The 16,129-nt window shown below is 35.7% G+C and overlaps 1 protein-coding gene across 2 annotated transcripts in view; it reads left to right on the top strand.

Moving 5' to 3' along the window:
• LOC6051597 (rap guanine nucleotide exchange factor 4) overlaps positions 1-16,129 on the top strand; it is a 356,238-nt gene that overhangs the window by 108,121 nt on the left and 231,988 nt on the right. For both annotated transcript variants that reach the window (XM_038266004.1, XM_038266005.1), the window contains exons 3-4: positions 3,840-3,982; positions 9,838-9,932. In XM_038266004.1, coding sequence (XP_038121932.1) covers positions 3,840-3,982; positions 9,838-9,932 — 238 coding nt within the window. The remainder of the gene's footprint in view (positions 1-3,839; positions 3,983-9,837; positions 9,933-16,129) is intronic.

Here is a 16,129-nt window from a genome sequence, read left to right on the forward strand (position 1 = left end):
AATTTCAACATTTTAGAATAATTTTAGCTTAAGGACCCCATTTCATGGCCAAAATAATTAACCTGATGAAATTGGTCAAAATTATCCCATAGTTCTAACCATTTTAAACAAAGTCCTTTAGGAGGTATATCAAATAATTAAAAAAAATCAACTTTCAAAATTTTAACTTTTCAGAATAATTTTAGCTTAAGGACCCCATTGCATGGCCAAAATAATGACCCTGACGAAATTGGTCAAAATTATCCCATATTTCGAGCCAATTTTAGCAAAGTCCCTTAGGGGGTATATCAAATAATTAAAAAAAATCAACTTCCAAAATTTCAACATTTTAGAATAATTTTAGCTTAAGGACCCCATTTCATGGCCAAAATAATTAACCTGATGAAATTGGTCAAAATTATCCCATAGTTCTAACCATTTTAAACAAAGTCCTTTAGGAGGTATATCAAATAATTAAAAAAAATCAACTTTCAAAATTTTAACTTTTCAGAATAATTTTAGCTTAAGGACCCCATTGCATGGCCAAAATAATGACCCTGACGAAATTGGTCAAAATTATCCCATATTTCGAGCCAATTTTAGCAAAGTCCCTTAGGGGGTATATCAAATAATTAAAAAAAATCAACTTCCAAAATTTCAACATTTTAGAATAATTTTAGCTTAAGGACCCCATTTCATGGCCAAAATAATGACCCCGACGAAATTGGTCAAAATTATCCCATAGTTCTAGCCAATTTTAGCAAAGTCCCTTAGGGGGTATATCAAATAATTAAAAAAAATCAACTTCCAAAATTTCAACATTTTAGAATAATTTTAGCTTAAGGACCCCATTTCATGGCCAAAATAATGACCCCGATGAAATAAGACAAAATTATCCCAAAGATCTAAACATATCTAACAAAAGAAAAAAATAATAACAGATTGTGTTATGGACACTTAGAAACATTTCCATTTGTGCGATTTATGGTAATTTTATGTCTAAGTCAGTATACCGAACGAATAACAAATTTTGTTATTAGGAGAGTTTTTGAAATGTATAACATTTCCTCTTATTAGCGTGTTATTAAACATTTTCAATATAATATCACTTCAATACCAAATTTTGTTATTTTATCAGAAACTGTTATTATTTTTTCTTCTTGAAGTTGAACTTCAGGATAAAATAATAACACTTTTTGTTATTTTAACAGGATTTGTTATTGAAACATTATTAATTTTGTTATTACCGTCTGCCCGGGTAGACGAAATACGTATCTGTCAAGATATTAAAAATATATAGCGGAATTAAAAGGAACAACTTTGTATTCACAGTAATGCATTCTGCTAAAACGCTCAACCAAACCACAATCATATTTAATTCTGTTATTACCGTCTGCCCGGGTAGCTATCTTGAAGAGCTCTTGTAGAACTCCTGGAAAAAATGTTGCTTGGGACGAACCCTATCATTTTTGAGCATGCGAAAAAGATGTGTTTTCAATAATTTACAAATTTTGGTATTAATAGTGCAAATACCAGCTACCAAAATGTCCCCTTGGTTGCCCAGTAATAGATGGTAAAGTACCATGCATGTGGAAGACCACAGGAATACCAAAATCTGATTTTCCAAGGGCGCCCTTGGAATAACATGGTTTGGTATTGTTGTGCCCTTCCACATACACGACTTTTGTATGATTTTATGGTATTTTATCATCTATTACTGGGCACATTTTGGTCGTTGGTATTTGCCTAAGTAATACCAAAATTTGGTTTTCCCGTGTTATTTACCCCTGCTCGGGATGGCCGTTCCTGGTCACTCGCGACAGACACGGACGACGAAACAAAAAATAGAAACGCAAAAAGCAACTTTTTCAAAACTTTTTCTTTTCGCAAAAATCGCGATAACTCGTGACGTTTATTAGCAATCCCCTAATGTTTATATGTCATTTTTTGTAATTTCCTGCTCTGCAACTATGTTGATTATTGTTACACTCTAAAAATTAACCCTACAAAGTTAGAAAAAACACGAAATTTCAAAATGAAATTTTTTGTTCTAAATGAAAAAATGGCCCTTCTGGGTCAATGTAGATTTGAAAAGTACAGTAAATACAGCAAATAACGGAAAATGGCAGATTCTTGAAAAAAAAAAATTAATGTTTTTCCGATGAAAAATACATTTTTTCGGAATTCTGAGTACGCCATCAAATCGGGCGTCTAATTTTACATAAAAGTCTCTTTGACATCCAATTTCTATCTCATCACCGTTTCAGGCTGCAAATTATTGAAAAACACCTCTTATTTCGCATGTTCAAAAAAGTAAGGGGTCGTACCACCCCTGCGTCACGAGATATCAAAAAACGGACCTCAGATTCGTGATCAGGGACAAAAGTTACCCCTTAGGACAAAGTTTCACGCAATTTGAAGAGGGGTCGGGGCAACTTTTCCCGATTTCGTGTGAGTTGGTAGAGAATTACCCTATAGCTAAAAGTCTGGGGTTAGTGGAGGAGCCAAATTCGGCAATGTTGTATGTTATGATTTGGGTCTCGTGGCGCAGGGGTAGCGGCTTCGGCTGCCGATCCCGATGATGCTATGAGACGCGAGTTCGATTCCCGCCTTATCCACTGAGCTTCTATCGGATGGTGAAGTAAAACGTCGGTCCCGGTTTCTCCTGTCTCGTCAGAGGCGCTGGAGCAGAAAACCCACGTTAGAGGAAGGCCATGCCCCGGGGGGTGTAGTGCCAATAGTTTCGTTTTTCGTATGTTATGATTTAAACTGTTTAGAGCAAATGGTTTTGAAACATCTCGAATGTATGTAACACATTCAACAACAAGAAAACAGTAACTTTATTTTTAATCAAAAACTTCGATCTTGCTTCAAAAGCAAAACCCTGTAATCCAATCATCATGCGACCCAGATCCACTCTGAAGTTTCTCCAATTCTGAACTGCTGAACCATAAACGTACGCTCGAAGCGAAAGACATCGATGCTTCCGGTATTAGTAATCAATTTAATACCTGTTACAATGTTACAAACGTACTACTCGGAGAAGCATCCATAAATTCCCCCTCCCTTTTCCCAGTCCAGATGTCTGCCACACGGTTGTACTCGGCACATTGGCAGGAAGAGGAGCAGCTGTAAAACTGGCAAAACAAACAACCATAAATTTTCCAATCCTTCCGATTTGGAGCTGTCCAACAAAATGGCACCCCGAAGTACACACCTGCTCTGCTGCTCGGTCACATGGAATGGTTTGCAATGGCTGTTTGTGTCTTTTTCCTACAGGTGGCCCTTCTTCGTGCAGGTCCCTGCTGACCTTTCGAACTGCTGACCTTTCGAACTGGAACTCGAGCGCCACCTTTTCCAGCTGGGAAACTGTCCGTTGGAAGGAAATTGAAAATTTATAGATGAACTGAAGGGGTCTTAAGTTTTCACAAACAGTGATAAATGGGAGTGGGATGGTGGTTACTGATGAACTGGTGGATTAGTTTGAAACTAATAGACAGAATCAGTCAAAAGGTTTAATTTAAGATCTGTGTGATAGAAATAGAATAAAAGTAGTAAGGATCTGCAATTGTAGCAATTTTAAGTCCCTCTTATCAGCTTAGAGCTCACTTGACGACCCCGTCAACATTAGAGTCCCCTCCCACTCCACAATCGAGGGGCCACTAAGTGGTATGCTTTGGAAATGGCCATCGCCAATGGGACCGCCCGTAAAACAAACGCCAATATGTCCGATTCAAGTGGCAGTTATTGAGACCCCCCTCCCTCCCTTCTCCCTTTCGAACGGGGAACCGAAATGTCTGCCCGTGACAGTCGATTTTGTATTTATGACGGTCTTTTTTTCTACTCTCGTTTTTTTGCAGGCCATGCGAGCGCAATTTGCGAGACTGCGAACTGATCTCGTGCCGGCTGCGGCGGGTGGAACCACTCTGCCGGTTGCCCGGATCGGCCCTCCAGCAGCTGGCCATGTGCGGCTTCTACGAGGACCTGGAAAAGGGGGTGACGCGTAAGTATTGTACTTGTGGTGGAGAGTAAAATTTGATGTTTTTTAAAGTCTACCTTTATACCCATAGCTGAACTGATTTGTAATGTCTTCGCATAAAATAGCTTGATCATAAGCTAAGACTTTCGAAAAATATTAATTTAAAGCTTACTTGTTTTTGATGTTAAACTAATGTTTTTTTTATAGATTTTAAGTCCGTTGCAAATATTTTTTTAATGTTTATGTCCTTTGACTCTGACCAAAGTCGAATGGAGTTAAAAATATTTATTTTTTTAATTTACCTAATACAATACTCAAACAAACAAAAAAAGAAGATTGGCTTCGATCATGCAGAATGATCGAAACCAAAATTCAAGACAACCTCCAGTTACAATTAGCAGAAATGTGATATTAAAAGCATTTGAAGAGAAAGCTGAACTCTACAAAAATTTCCATTGTGGTCCAGGAATCGACCATTCTTAACCACTATAATGTCATGATTCGAATTCCCGGACGCTTCGAAACCCGGACACCTCATCTTATTTTATCAATTATTTAGATATATCTAAATAATTGATAATATAAGTTCGCATTATAAATGTCAAAAATGGGTTATTTGATGAATTCTAACATCAACTTTCATTTAAAGTTTGTTTGAACGCTGTAGTTAATGTCAAAACAATAAAATAAAATAAAATTATAAGATTACCAAAAATGCGAAACATTTCACGTGAAATATTTCATAGGCGTTCGAAGCCACGGGAAGGCAAAGCAGAAATTTATGGTTTTGATTTCCTTAAATTAAAGCAAATTTTTATATAAAATATCGATTGTTTAGATGTTAACAGCTTATTTGAGACCTAAAGAATGCCATTCACTAACATTTCAGTCCAAATTTGTGCGATTCATTAGCAAAAACGAGTGTCCGGAATTCGAAGCAAAAGTGTCCGGATTTCGAATCAGCTTTTATCAGTGTCCGGGATTCGAAGCACAACAAGTCATTTTAATTTTCAAATTCTGATGAAAAATTGTTAGAAAAGACATATTTTGCATGCATTCTCTTAAAAGTGACTGTTTATACTACATCCTGATGATATTTCTTTATTTCCAATTTATTACATGATTTTTTGCCAGCTTAAACAAAAATGATATGCTACTAAGTGTCCGGATTTCGAATCATGACGTTAGAGAGCAAATAATATGAGAATCTCAAATGATCATCATTTGGAGAAATTCATTTGAGCTTATCAATCCCGCGGCGGGTGCTCTAAAAATTCTAAGTGTAAATATGGGTATCCGGTGCCGTCGCTCCGTGCTGTACTCAACACTTAGGGGCCCAGGGTGGCGAATTCCTTGTAGTTGAAAGGAAGACACTATTGGTTGGTACTAGCAATGGTGGACGACAGCTATAAAGTCAACTTTGTTTCGCTATCATTTTTTAGTAACTGAACTACAGTTGGTCTCGAAGGTATATTTTGAATAATTTTTTCAACACTTTTCAGCCCATCGAACATATTTTTTATTTGGCTCAAACTTTGTGGGGACCTTTCCTGTGACCAAAGAAGATATTTTGTATCATTGGTTCACCCATACAAGTCGCCATACAATTTTAGCAACCGTCATACAAAAATGTTACGTAAATATTTAAACAGCTGTAACTTTTGAGTGAATTTTCTGATCAATTTGGAGTCTTCAGTAAAGTTGTCGGTATTGACTATTCAGAAAAAATAGGTACACGGAAAAAAATTGCCGATTTTTTAATTAATATTTTTTCACAAAAACTTAGTTTCCATGAAAACGTATTTTTTTGATTTTCGAGATTTTTTGATATGTTTTAGGGGACAAAAACCCGCAACTTTTGAGCCATAGAGAAGTATGGTAAAAAAATCTGCCGCCAAGTTATGAATTTAAAAAAATGTGATTTTTGAAAAAATCGATGCCTAACACAAAAAAAATGATTTTTTTTATTTAAAATTGAATTTGCAATCGAAATGTATTTTACAGATTTTTTGATGATGGGCTCCGTTTTCTAGATATAGCCACCAAAAGTTTGATTTTAACGAAATATCTGCAGTTTTTCGATTTTTAAAAATAGTGACCATGAGTAAACATGAAAATTGAAGTTTTCCAAGTCTCACTCAAACAACCCACCATTTTTGAATGTCGATATTACAGTAAATAATGGTCTGATTTCCAATAACAAACATGAAACATTCGTGAAATTTTCCGATCTTTTCGAAAAGAATATTTTGATTGTTTTTGAATCAAGACTAACATTTCAATAGGGTGTAATATTGACTGTTTTTCAATAATTCATGACTCGGCGGCAGATTTTTTTACCGTACTTCTCTATAGCTCAAAAGTTGCGGGATTTTATCCCCAAAAACAATGTCAATAGTCCTCAACAATACCTACAACTTTAACGAAAACACAAAATTGATCAGAAAATTCAATCAACAGTTACAGCTGTTTAAAAATTCACGCCAATAACCAAGAAGGTTAAAGCTGCCAGAAAAATTAAATTAATAACAACCACCAGTTTTGTATGGACAGCTGCCAAAATTGTATGGAGACTTGTATGGGTGAACCAATGACACAAAATGGCTTCTTTGGTCATAGGGGAGGCCCCCGCAAAGTTTGAGCCAAATCAAAAATAAAAATAAAATCCATTTCCGGTTTTGATAGAGAGTAGCTTGTATGCAGTAATTTTTCTAGTGTTCCAAACTATGCCTCTACGCATTTTTTTATAATATAAATGAAAATGGTGCTATTTTATAGCAGAAAACGAAAAAAGCAAATAATTGAAAAAGTTACTGTAAAAATATGAAAAATTAGATAGGCAAAATGTAATGATAGAAGATGGTAGAATAGGCCAAATACTATTAAAAAAACAAACATAAACTACCGTAAACTGAGGTGACTTTGATAGCCCGGGGTGACATTGATAGAAATTTGATTTGGCCACTATTTTTGATACATCCAATGTAACAGTCACATTTTTGCATATATGTTCGATAATAAGCTTTCCCTTAATGCTTACATACTCAAAATTCTCAAAAATGTTTAAATATTAATTTGACGGGCATTTGAAAAACCTATCAAAGTCACCCCGGGCTATCAAAGTCACCCCAGTTTACGGTACACAGCAGAGCAGTTCTCTACGGAATCGGTCTTTTTTCTTTAATTTTAATTTTTGTATTTTTTAATCCGGCTGAATCTTTTTTGGTGCCTTCGGTATGCCCAAAGAAGCCATTTTGCATCATTAGTTTGTCCATTTAATTGTCCATACAAATTTGGCAGCTGTCCATACAAAAATGATATGTGAACATTCAAAATTGTGATACATGATACAAATTCCATTCAAAATTGATGGAATTTTCTGATCGATTTGGTGTCTTCGGCAAAGTTGTAGATATGGATATAGACTACACTGAAAAAAAAATAGTTCACGGTAAAAAAATTTTTGGTGATTTTTAATTTCACTTTTTGTCACTAAAACTTGATTTGCAAAAAACACTATTTTTAATTTTTTCTATTTTTTTATATGTTTTAAAGGACATAAAATGCCAACTTTTCAGAAATTTCCAGAATGGGCAAAAAATCTTTGACCGAGTTATGATTTTTTGAATCCATACAGATTTTTTCAAAAAATCGAAATACTGGTCGCAAAAATTTTTCAACTTCATTTTTCGATGTAAAAGGGAATTTGCAATCAAAAAGTGCTTTAGTGAACTTTTGATAATGTGCACCGTTTTCAAGTTATAACCATTTTTATGTAGCTTTTTTGAAAAAAGTCGCAGTTTTTCATTATTCAAAATTGGTGCCCATGTTTGCTCACCTTTGAAAAAAATATTTCTGAAAAGCTGAGAAAATTCTCTATATTTTGCTGTTTCGGACTTTGTTGATACGACCCATAGTTGCTGAGATATTGCCATGCAAAGGTTACAAAACAAGAAAATTGATGTTTTCTAAGTCTCACCCAAACAACCCACCATTTTCTAATGTCGATATCTCAGCAACTATAGGTCCGATTCACAATGTTAAAATATGAAACATTCGTGAAATTTTCCGATCTTTTTGAAAAAAATTATAATCAAGACTAACATTTCAAACGGACCAAATATTACGCCCATTTGAAGTGTTAGTCTTGATTTTAAATTTTTGAAAGTATTTTTTTCGAAAAGATCGGAAAATTTCACGAATGTTTCATGTTTTAACATTGTAAATCGGATCTATAGCTGCTGAGATATCGACATTAGAAAATGGTGGGTTGTTTGGGTGAGACTTAGAAAACATCAATTTTCCTGATTTTTAACCTTTGCATGGCAATATCTCAGCAACTATGGGTCGTTTCGACAAAGTCCCAAATAGCAAAATATATAGAATTTTCTCAGCTTTTCAAAAATATTTTTCTCAAAGGTGGGCAAACATGGTCACCAATTTTAAAAAATGAAAAAACTGCGACTATTTTCAAAAAAGTTACATAAAAATGGCTATAATTTGAAAACGGTGCACATTATCAAAAATTCACTAAAGTACATTTTAATTGCAAATTCCATTTTACATCGAAAAATGAAGTTGAAAAATTTTTGCGACCAATATTTCGATTTTTTGAAAAAATCTGTATGGATTCAAAAAATCATAACTCGGTCAAAGATTTTTTCCCAGTCTAGAAATTTCTGAAAAGTTGGCATTTTATGTCCTCTAAAATATATCAAAAAATAAAAAAAATAAAAATAGTGTTTTTTTTTTTGCAAATCAAGTTTAAGTGACATAAAATTTAAAATCACCAAAAAAATTTTCCGTGTATCATTTTTTTTCAGTGTAGTCCATATCCACAACTTTGCCGAAGACACCAAATCGATCAGAAAATTCCATCAAAAGATACAGAATTTTGAATGTTCACATATAATTTTTGTATGGACAGCTGCCAAATTTGTATGGAAAATTATATGGACAAACTAATGATGCAAAATGGCTTCTTTGGGCATACCGAAGGCACCAAAAAAGATTCAGCCGGATTAAAAAATACAAAAAAAAATCTAATGACCGAAATCTCAGAGAATTGCTCAGCAAATAAAGTAGTGATCCAGCTGCGTGTAAAAGGCTCGGGTGTAAAATAAATTTTGCATGATTTGTGAAATTCTGTGTAATATTACACCCTGAAATATGTAGCCCATCAGTATGGGAAACCTACTTGACCGAAATGTCAAGCTCACATATACGTTTGTCCTTTCCATTTTTCATCGGTAACTGATAGTGCTGGGTTTGAGTCCCGTCGGTTGCAACTTTTTTTTTGTGTTTACAAAAATTGTACATGTAGCGTGTATATTACAGTGTCATTTTTGACGAAGGTGATGTGCATGCTTTTGCATGCGATTTTGTCATCGGATATTTTGCTGTGTATACAACATAAATGCAAATTTAAATACTTAAAAATGAAACAAGAAAAACATAAAACAAGAGAAGTATAGTTTTTCGTAGAACAAAAGTTGCTCAAAATGACCTTCTAAACACGGGAACAGTAAAAAACTTTGAAAAAAAAATCTTGGCAGTAGAGAGTTTAGGCCGCAGAAAGTCATTCGACGAATTATTAAAAAAAACAACTTTAGGGCAATGAAACATTGCAATTTGCCAGTGTTGATTCGTTCCTGCTGGAATTGTCAATATTCATTCGTTGATTTAATATCGGCCAACTTGTTCGTTCCACGATACCGCTACATGAATCACCATTTCAGTTTGAAAAATTCCAATTGTGTTGCTTGATTGCCTGTGGTATCACAGTCCCCATTGTCCCTTTAATGTAGTTACAATAAATAATTAATATCTCCCTTTTGTTCTCCCCTCCCCCCCCCCCCTGCTCCCCTCTCTCTTTTCAGTGTTCCGCGCCGGTGAGCAGGGTCGCTACTGGTACGCCGTCCTGGGCGGTCAGCTGGAGGTGCGCTACCACGGCACCGAGACCAAGGACAACAAGGTAATTATCCTGAAACCAGAAGCAGGAACCCCTTTTTTTTCTTCTGGAATCTGCTCCAGCTGGTTCGTGAGACCGCACAGACAAAAACTCCATGTGGGACGGCGGCGCTGGCATTGTGGTTTTTCCCTCATATCTACTACGAACTGCTTGTGGGTCTGTGAGGTCGGAAACTTTTATCGAAAGCCAAACTAGCAGAAAACAGCCAAATTTACAGTCGACAATAGAACCACACAATTTATGCTGGTTTGGGTAACTATTTGTTACAAAAAAAAATAATAAACGAGGAAAAAGGACGACAAAAATCAAACCAAAGGTCAACCGTCTTTTGCGGAACAAAAGCGAATCAAGCGGGGGGGGAAAAGCGGGGCGACTCGTGGGCGAAACAATAACTTTTCGAGGGAAAACCCAAATACGACCAACTTGGGCCGGCTGTATTATGAATCCTTTTGTGGCGCTGTGTGTTCACAATTACCTACCTCGAAGGATAAGGGGTTTTCCGGGGAAGGCCTTTGAATTTATTTTATTGAATTTTAGAGTCCAGTCTGTGGGCAAGAAGATGGGATGGTGTAGGTGTTTACTTGAAATGAAAAAAATATTTTCAGCTTATTTTTCTAATAAGGCTTTCTAGAGTCCAGTAATAACAATATAATTTAACCCAAAAAATACGAACTCCGTGTCAAAGTGTCTCGAGCTGTCACAGTCCCTGCGTAATGTTAAATGCATTTAAAAGTATTTTGGTTCAAATGTAGAGTCTTGTAATTTCATTTGTCTTTGTTTTGCCCTTTTTCGAACAAAAATACTTGAATTTAAGTTTGTATCCAAGCTTTACCTGTTTTTTTTTTATGAAAGTGACTTACCTTTTATTGTTGTAATATGCATTAAAAATTTATGATTTGCTCAAGTTTTCCTGAAAACAAGTCGCAATACTTCAATAAATTAAAGAATTCCATAATTCATCAAAAAGTTAAAAAAAAAACTGACTGCCATTGATCGATCGAAAGCAAACACCGTGACCACCTTTTATCCCACCACCTTGACCTGACCTCGCTCCTTCAGGACCATTCAGCAGAGTGTTGGGGAACTCTTCCTGGATTTTGTGAATATGTGTGTGTGTGTCACCTTTCGCCGGTGTCGTCTGCAAAATGAGGAATTTAACCCTTTCAACCCCGGACAGGTCGGCTGGAATGTGCTGCCGACCTGATGCTGACCCAGCTGGGTTGTTCGAGAGGGGGGGAAAAAGATGAAGAATGAGCTAGTCTGAGCTGGAGTTTGCGGAAGCCTTGATCGTGTGGCCACCATTGGAATTTCGCTAAAGAGGGGGGGAGGGGGGTTATTCGAATAGCAATAGATGTGGGGAGTCCTTTGTGATTGATATGGAAGAATGACTTCAAAGCTTTACGGTGTAATTGGAGTTAAATCAATGTAGAGAGTACATAGCCATTGACTCAATACTTTCTTTCACATTGTAATAACTTTGCGTGTTAAAATAACTCCTTAATTACCATAAAAACTTTGAACATAACGCTAAAACGACACTGAAAGTTCCCCTGCCAGTGACCAACTTTTCCTTCCACGCCGTAAACTATCAGCAATCCCCCAGGGTCCTCCCGGAAAATCTGCAACATTCCCGGAGCAGCTCCAGGAATGGGTGCGCTGCTTTATTTACAGCAGCAATCATTTGCAGTGGAAAACCAGGGCAAACATTTTCCTTTAGTCGCTCGCAGTCATCAACCAACTGTCCGGCGGGCTTCTTCCTTTGTGGAAGCTCCCACCCACTACTTTGTGTGACGACAAAGAAAACGAGAAAAGTAAGGGAGGGTGAAGGAAGCGAAAATGCAATTTTCCAACCTGGACGCAGGGTTGACTGGAATAAAAAAGGTGCGACTAACGAGAGAATGACGTTTGTGCACTGTTGGAAATGATTTTTTTTATTTTTCTATGCTTAGGTTCAAAAGATAATGAATACAAAAGCAAAAGCAAAAGCAAAAGCAAAAGCAAAAGCAAAAGCAAAAGCAAAAGCAAAAGCAAAAGCAAAAGCAAAAGCAAAAGCAAAAGCAAAAGCAAAAGCAAAAGCAAAAGCAAAAGCAAAAGCAAAAGCAAAAGCAAAAGCAAAGCAAAAGCAAAGCAAAAGCAAAAGCAAAAGCAAAAGCAAAAGCAAAAGCAAAAGCAAAAGCAAAAGCAAAAGCAAAAGCAAAAGCAAAAGCAAAAGCAAAAGCAAAAGCAAAAGCAAAAGCAAAGCAAAAGCAAAAGCAAAAGCAAAAGCAAAAGCAAAAGCAGCAAAGCAAAAGCAAAAGCAAAAGCAAAAGCAAAAGCAAAAGCAAAAGCAAAAGCAAAAGCAAAAGCAAAAGCAAAAGCAAAAGCAAAAGCAAAAGCAAAAGCAAAAGCAAAAGCAAAAGCAAAAGCAAAAGCAAAAGCAAAAGCAAAAGCAAAATCAAAAGCAAAAGCAAAAACAGCAAAAACAGCAAAAACAGCAAAAACAGCAAAAACAGCAAAAACAGCAAAAACAGCAAAAACAGCAAAAACAGCAAAAACAGCAAAAACAGCAAAAACAGCAAAAACAGCAAAAATAGCAAAAACAGCAAACTGTAAAAACTGTAAAAACTGTAAAAACTGTAAAAACTGTAAAAACTGTAAAAACTGTAAAAACTGTAAAAACTGTAAAAACTGTAAAAACAGCAAAAACAGCAAAAACAGCAAAAACAGCAAAAACAGCAAAAACAGCAAAAACAGCAAAAACAGCAAAAACAGCAAAAACAGCAAAAACAGCAAAAACAGCAAAAACAGCAAAAACAGCAAAAACAGCAAAAAACAGCAAAAACAGCAAAAACAGCAAAAACAGCAAAAACAGCAAAAACAGCAAAAACAGCAAAAACAGCAAAAACAGCAAAAACAGCAAAAACAGCAAAAACAGCAAAAACAGCAAAAACAGCAAAAACAGCAAAAACAGCAAAAACAGCAAAAACAGCAAAAACAGCAAAAACAGCAAAAACAGCAAAAACAGCAAAAACAGCAAAAACAGCAAAAACAGCAAAAACAGCAAAAATAGCAAAAACAGCAAAAACAGCAAAAGAAGCAAAAACAGCAAAAACAGCAAAAAAAGCAAAAACAGCAAATACAGCAAAAAAAACAGCAAAAACAGCAAAAACAGCAAAAACAGCAAAAATAGCAAAAACAACTCAAGCAGCAAAAACAGCAAAAGAAACAAAAACAGCAAGGAACAGGAACAGGAACAGAAACAGCAAAGAACAGGAACAGGAACAGGAACAGGAACAGAAACAGGAACAGGAACAGGAACAGGAACAGGAACAGGAACAGGAACAGGAACAGGAACAGGAACAGGAACAGGAACAGGAACAGGAACAGGAACAGGAACAGGAACAGGAACAGGAACAGGAACAGGAACAGGAACAGGAACAGGAACAGGAACAGGAACAGGAACAGGAACAGGAACAGGAACAGGAACAGGAACAGGAACAGGAACAGGAACAGGAACAGGAACAGGAACAGGAACAGGAACAGGAACAGGAACAGGAAGAAAATAAGAATACAACAACTTCTTGTTTGATGTGCACGCTTAAAATAATTTTAATCAAGTGCATAAAGTCTAGTTCTTTTTTATATAATTTATTTAAAACAAGATTTGCGAAACTTTTTCGAATGTTATCCAAGTTCACAATGATTCCGTGGTTATTGCGGCAAATATTTTCACTGTTCCGTGTATGAGAAAAGGTACCAATTTTCTCTGAACATGTTTGAACACCACGTGTAAACAAGCAAACATTTGCGAGCGCATCACACACGTGCGAGCAAAACCAGGTTAGAACAGCGCCCAGCATGACGGGCCTGGTGGGATGAGGCGAGAGGAAAGTTGGCAAATTTCAAACAAACCAACTCAAAATCTGGTGGCGTGCTGAATCGCAACCAAACAAATTAATTGAATTACGTGGCTTCCACTTGCTGGCAGCACTGCTCTATCCGACTGTCTGTCGGTAAATGTTGCCAATCGCAGCACGATTCGAGTAGTTTACACTGCGAGCTAATTTACGGTCCAAAATGTAATTAGTTTGCCGCTGAGTTGTGATTTGACTGGAAAGCTGGCCGTTTCCTGGTTTTAGCGTGTAAACACTCTTGGACTAATTGTTCTGGTTGTGGAGCGCTTCCGGATACTGCGGCCAGCATAAACATCATTATCAACAACATTTGGTAACGACATTCCAGTACACCATAATAATTGGAAATTTTCAAGAGCACTTTGATAGATAGACATCACGTTGGACGTTAGGAAACGTGTGGGTTCACCCACTAATTAAAATTAATTTACATAACGGTTGTGCGTTCCACTTTTGCCGACTATGATGTTCAAGGTCCAACTGGTTAGCTCAGTTTAAGCTAAGTTGTGACTAGACTAATTGATTTTAATTGTAGGGATGATGATGTTGGCACACCACGAGCATCTTTCAACCACTCGAAATCATTGAATCATAATCATCAAATTTGCATACCCACGTGAATACCCCAAACAGAGAGGGGGAAAATCGCAAATTATGCTGTAATATATGTGACATAAGCAATAACTCCACGTGTAAACAATACCCAACCGTGGCTGCACCGTCGGATATTGCTCGTAATTATTGCGGATGAATAATGGCCACTAATAATAATTGTTGTTGCCCGCCGGAACGTGACTGCACCCTGGCCCGGATCCAGGGTGGCCATTGCTACACTATCTCAGTTATCTTGCGTGTGTGGGGAGAGTAAATCCTCACCCCTTGGAATCGTCGATTGGCTGGTTGTCACGTGCCGTAATGGATCCCGCCAATTACGGGTAGGGTGGCAAACTTTGCGGAAAAATGGAACCAAAGTCGCAAGTAATCCGGACGACACGTAATTTGGAACTTTGGAGCTCACTTGGGGAATCGTGAAACTGATTTGTTATGAGATGCTTTTGCTGCACTGATTCAATGACTGCCTTTCATTTGTTTGTTTTGATTGAATATAATTTCAAATGATTTTAAATTCCTCAAATTACAGTCAACTGAATGTTATTCTTATTTAATTTTTAAATTTGAAAAGGATTTTTGGGGCTTTCCTCAAACCACACGTACATTTTTGAAAATATTTTTTTTTAATCTTTGTTCTATGCACATTTCTTTTGAATTCTTTTTAAACTTTCATAGGCTAAGACAAATTGTATTTCAATTCATTTTGAAAATTGATTATAAAGGTTTCTATTGATTCGAAATGCATAAATAAACGTATTCTAAAAAGATAACAATCGTTTTTTTTTATTTAAAAAAAATCAGCAAAAATGTTTGAGCTGCCTTGGATTTTTTGAAGAAATTTAAAAGGAGAGAACACAACACCAAAAAATAGCAATTGCCTTTTGTTTACCGTTTCAGTTATAAATTTCAAAAGCATTAAATTTAACCGGTAATTCAAGTTATTACAAAGCAATTGATTGTTTTTTGATGCAAAACAATGTTTATTTCAATAGTGATTTGGCAATTAAATTCAGTGCATTGCTGAAAACCATTATTTTCAAATCAGCCATTTAAAATATGAACCCCAGATCTCTAACAAAATGTCAGGAAAAAAGTTGTACAGATTAAATATTCATTGAATAAAAAAGGAACACGGAAAATAAATGCCGACTTTTTATTTGTTTCATTATCACTAAAAGTTCAATTTTCGATTTTGTAGTATAACATTCTGGTACAGAGGCATAATAAAAAAAACAAAATATGATTTTTGGAAAAAATCTAAAATATTGTCAAAGAAAATATCAAAACATATTTAACGATCCTAAATCAAATTCTAATTTAATCTGAGATGCAGTTTTTTTTATAAAATAAACCATTTTAAAGTTATAGGCAGTTTAAGGAAAAAATCCAATTTGTTTTTAGTATTTTGCAATTTAAAAAGTCTTCATGAAGGAAAATCACCCCTGCAAAAACATGTTTTTTTTCTATTTTTGACATAATTGATCAAACTGCTTGTTAGCTGAGAGCAAGCCTCCTACTTTTTTATTTTTTTTTTTTGAAAAATTAAAATTTTTCAAAGTCATTTAATTCGCTTTCATTTTGCAACTCGTTGTAACTCGGAATTTATTGGTTTGATTATCAATGATTAAAAATGAAAAAAGTAAATGAGTCAAAATTAATTGTTTGACACATTTTCAACTTTTAAGCTCTATCTTT

Source organism: Culex quinquefasciatus, chromosome 3 (assembly GCF_015732765.1).
Source record: "Culex quinquefasciatus strain JHB chromosome 3, VPISU_Cqui_1.0_pri_paternal, whole genome shotgun sequence".
Classification (NCBI taxonomy): Eukaryota; Metazoa; Arthropoda; class Insecta; order Diptera; family Culicidae; genus Culex; species Culex quinquefasciatus.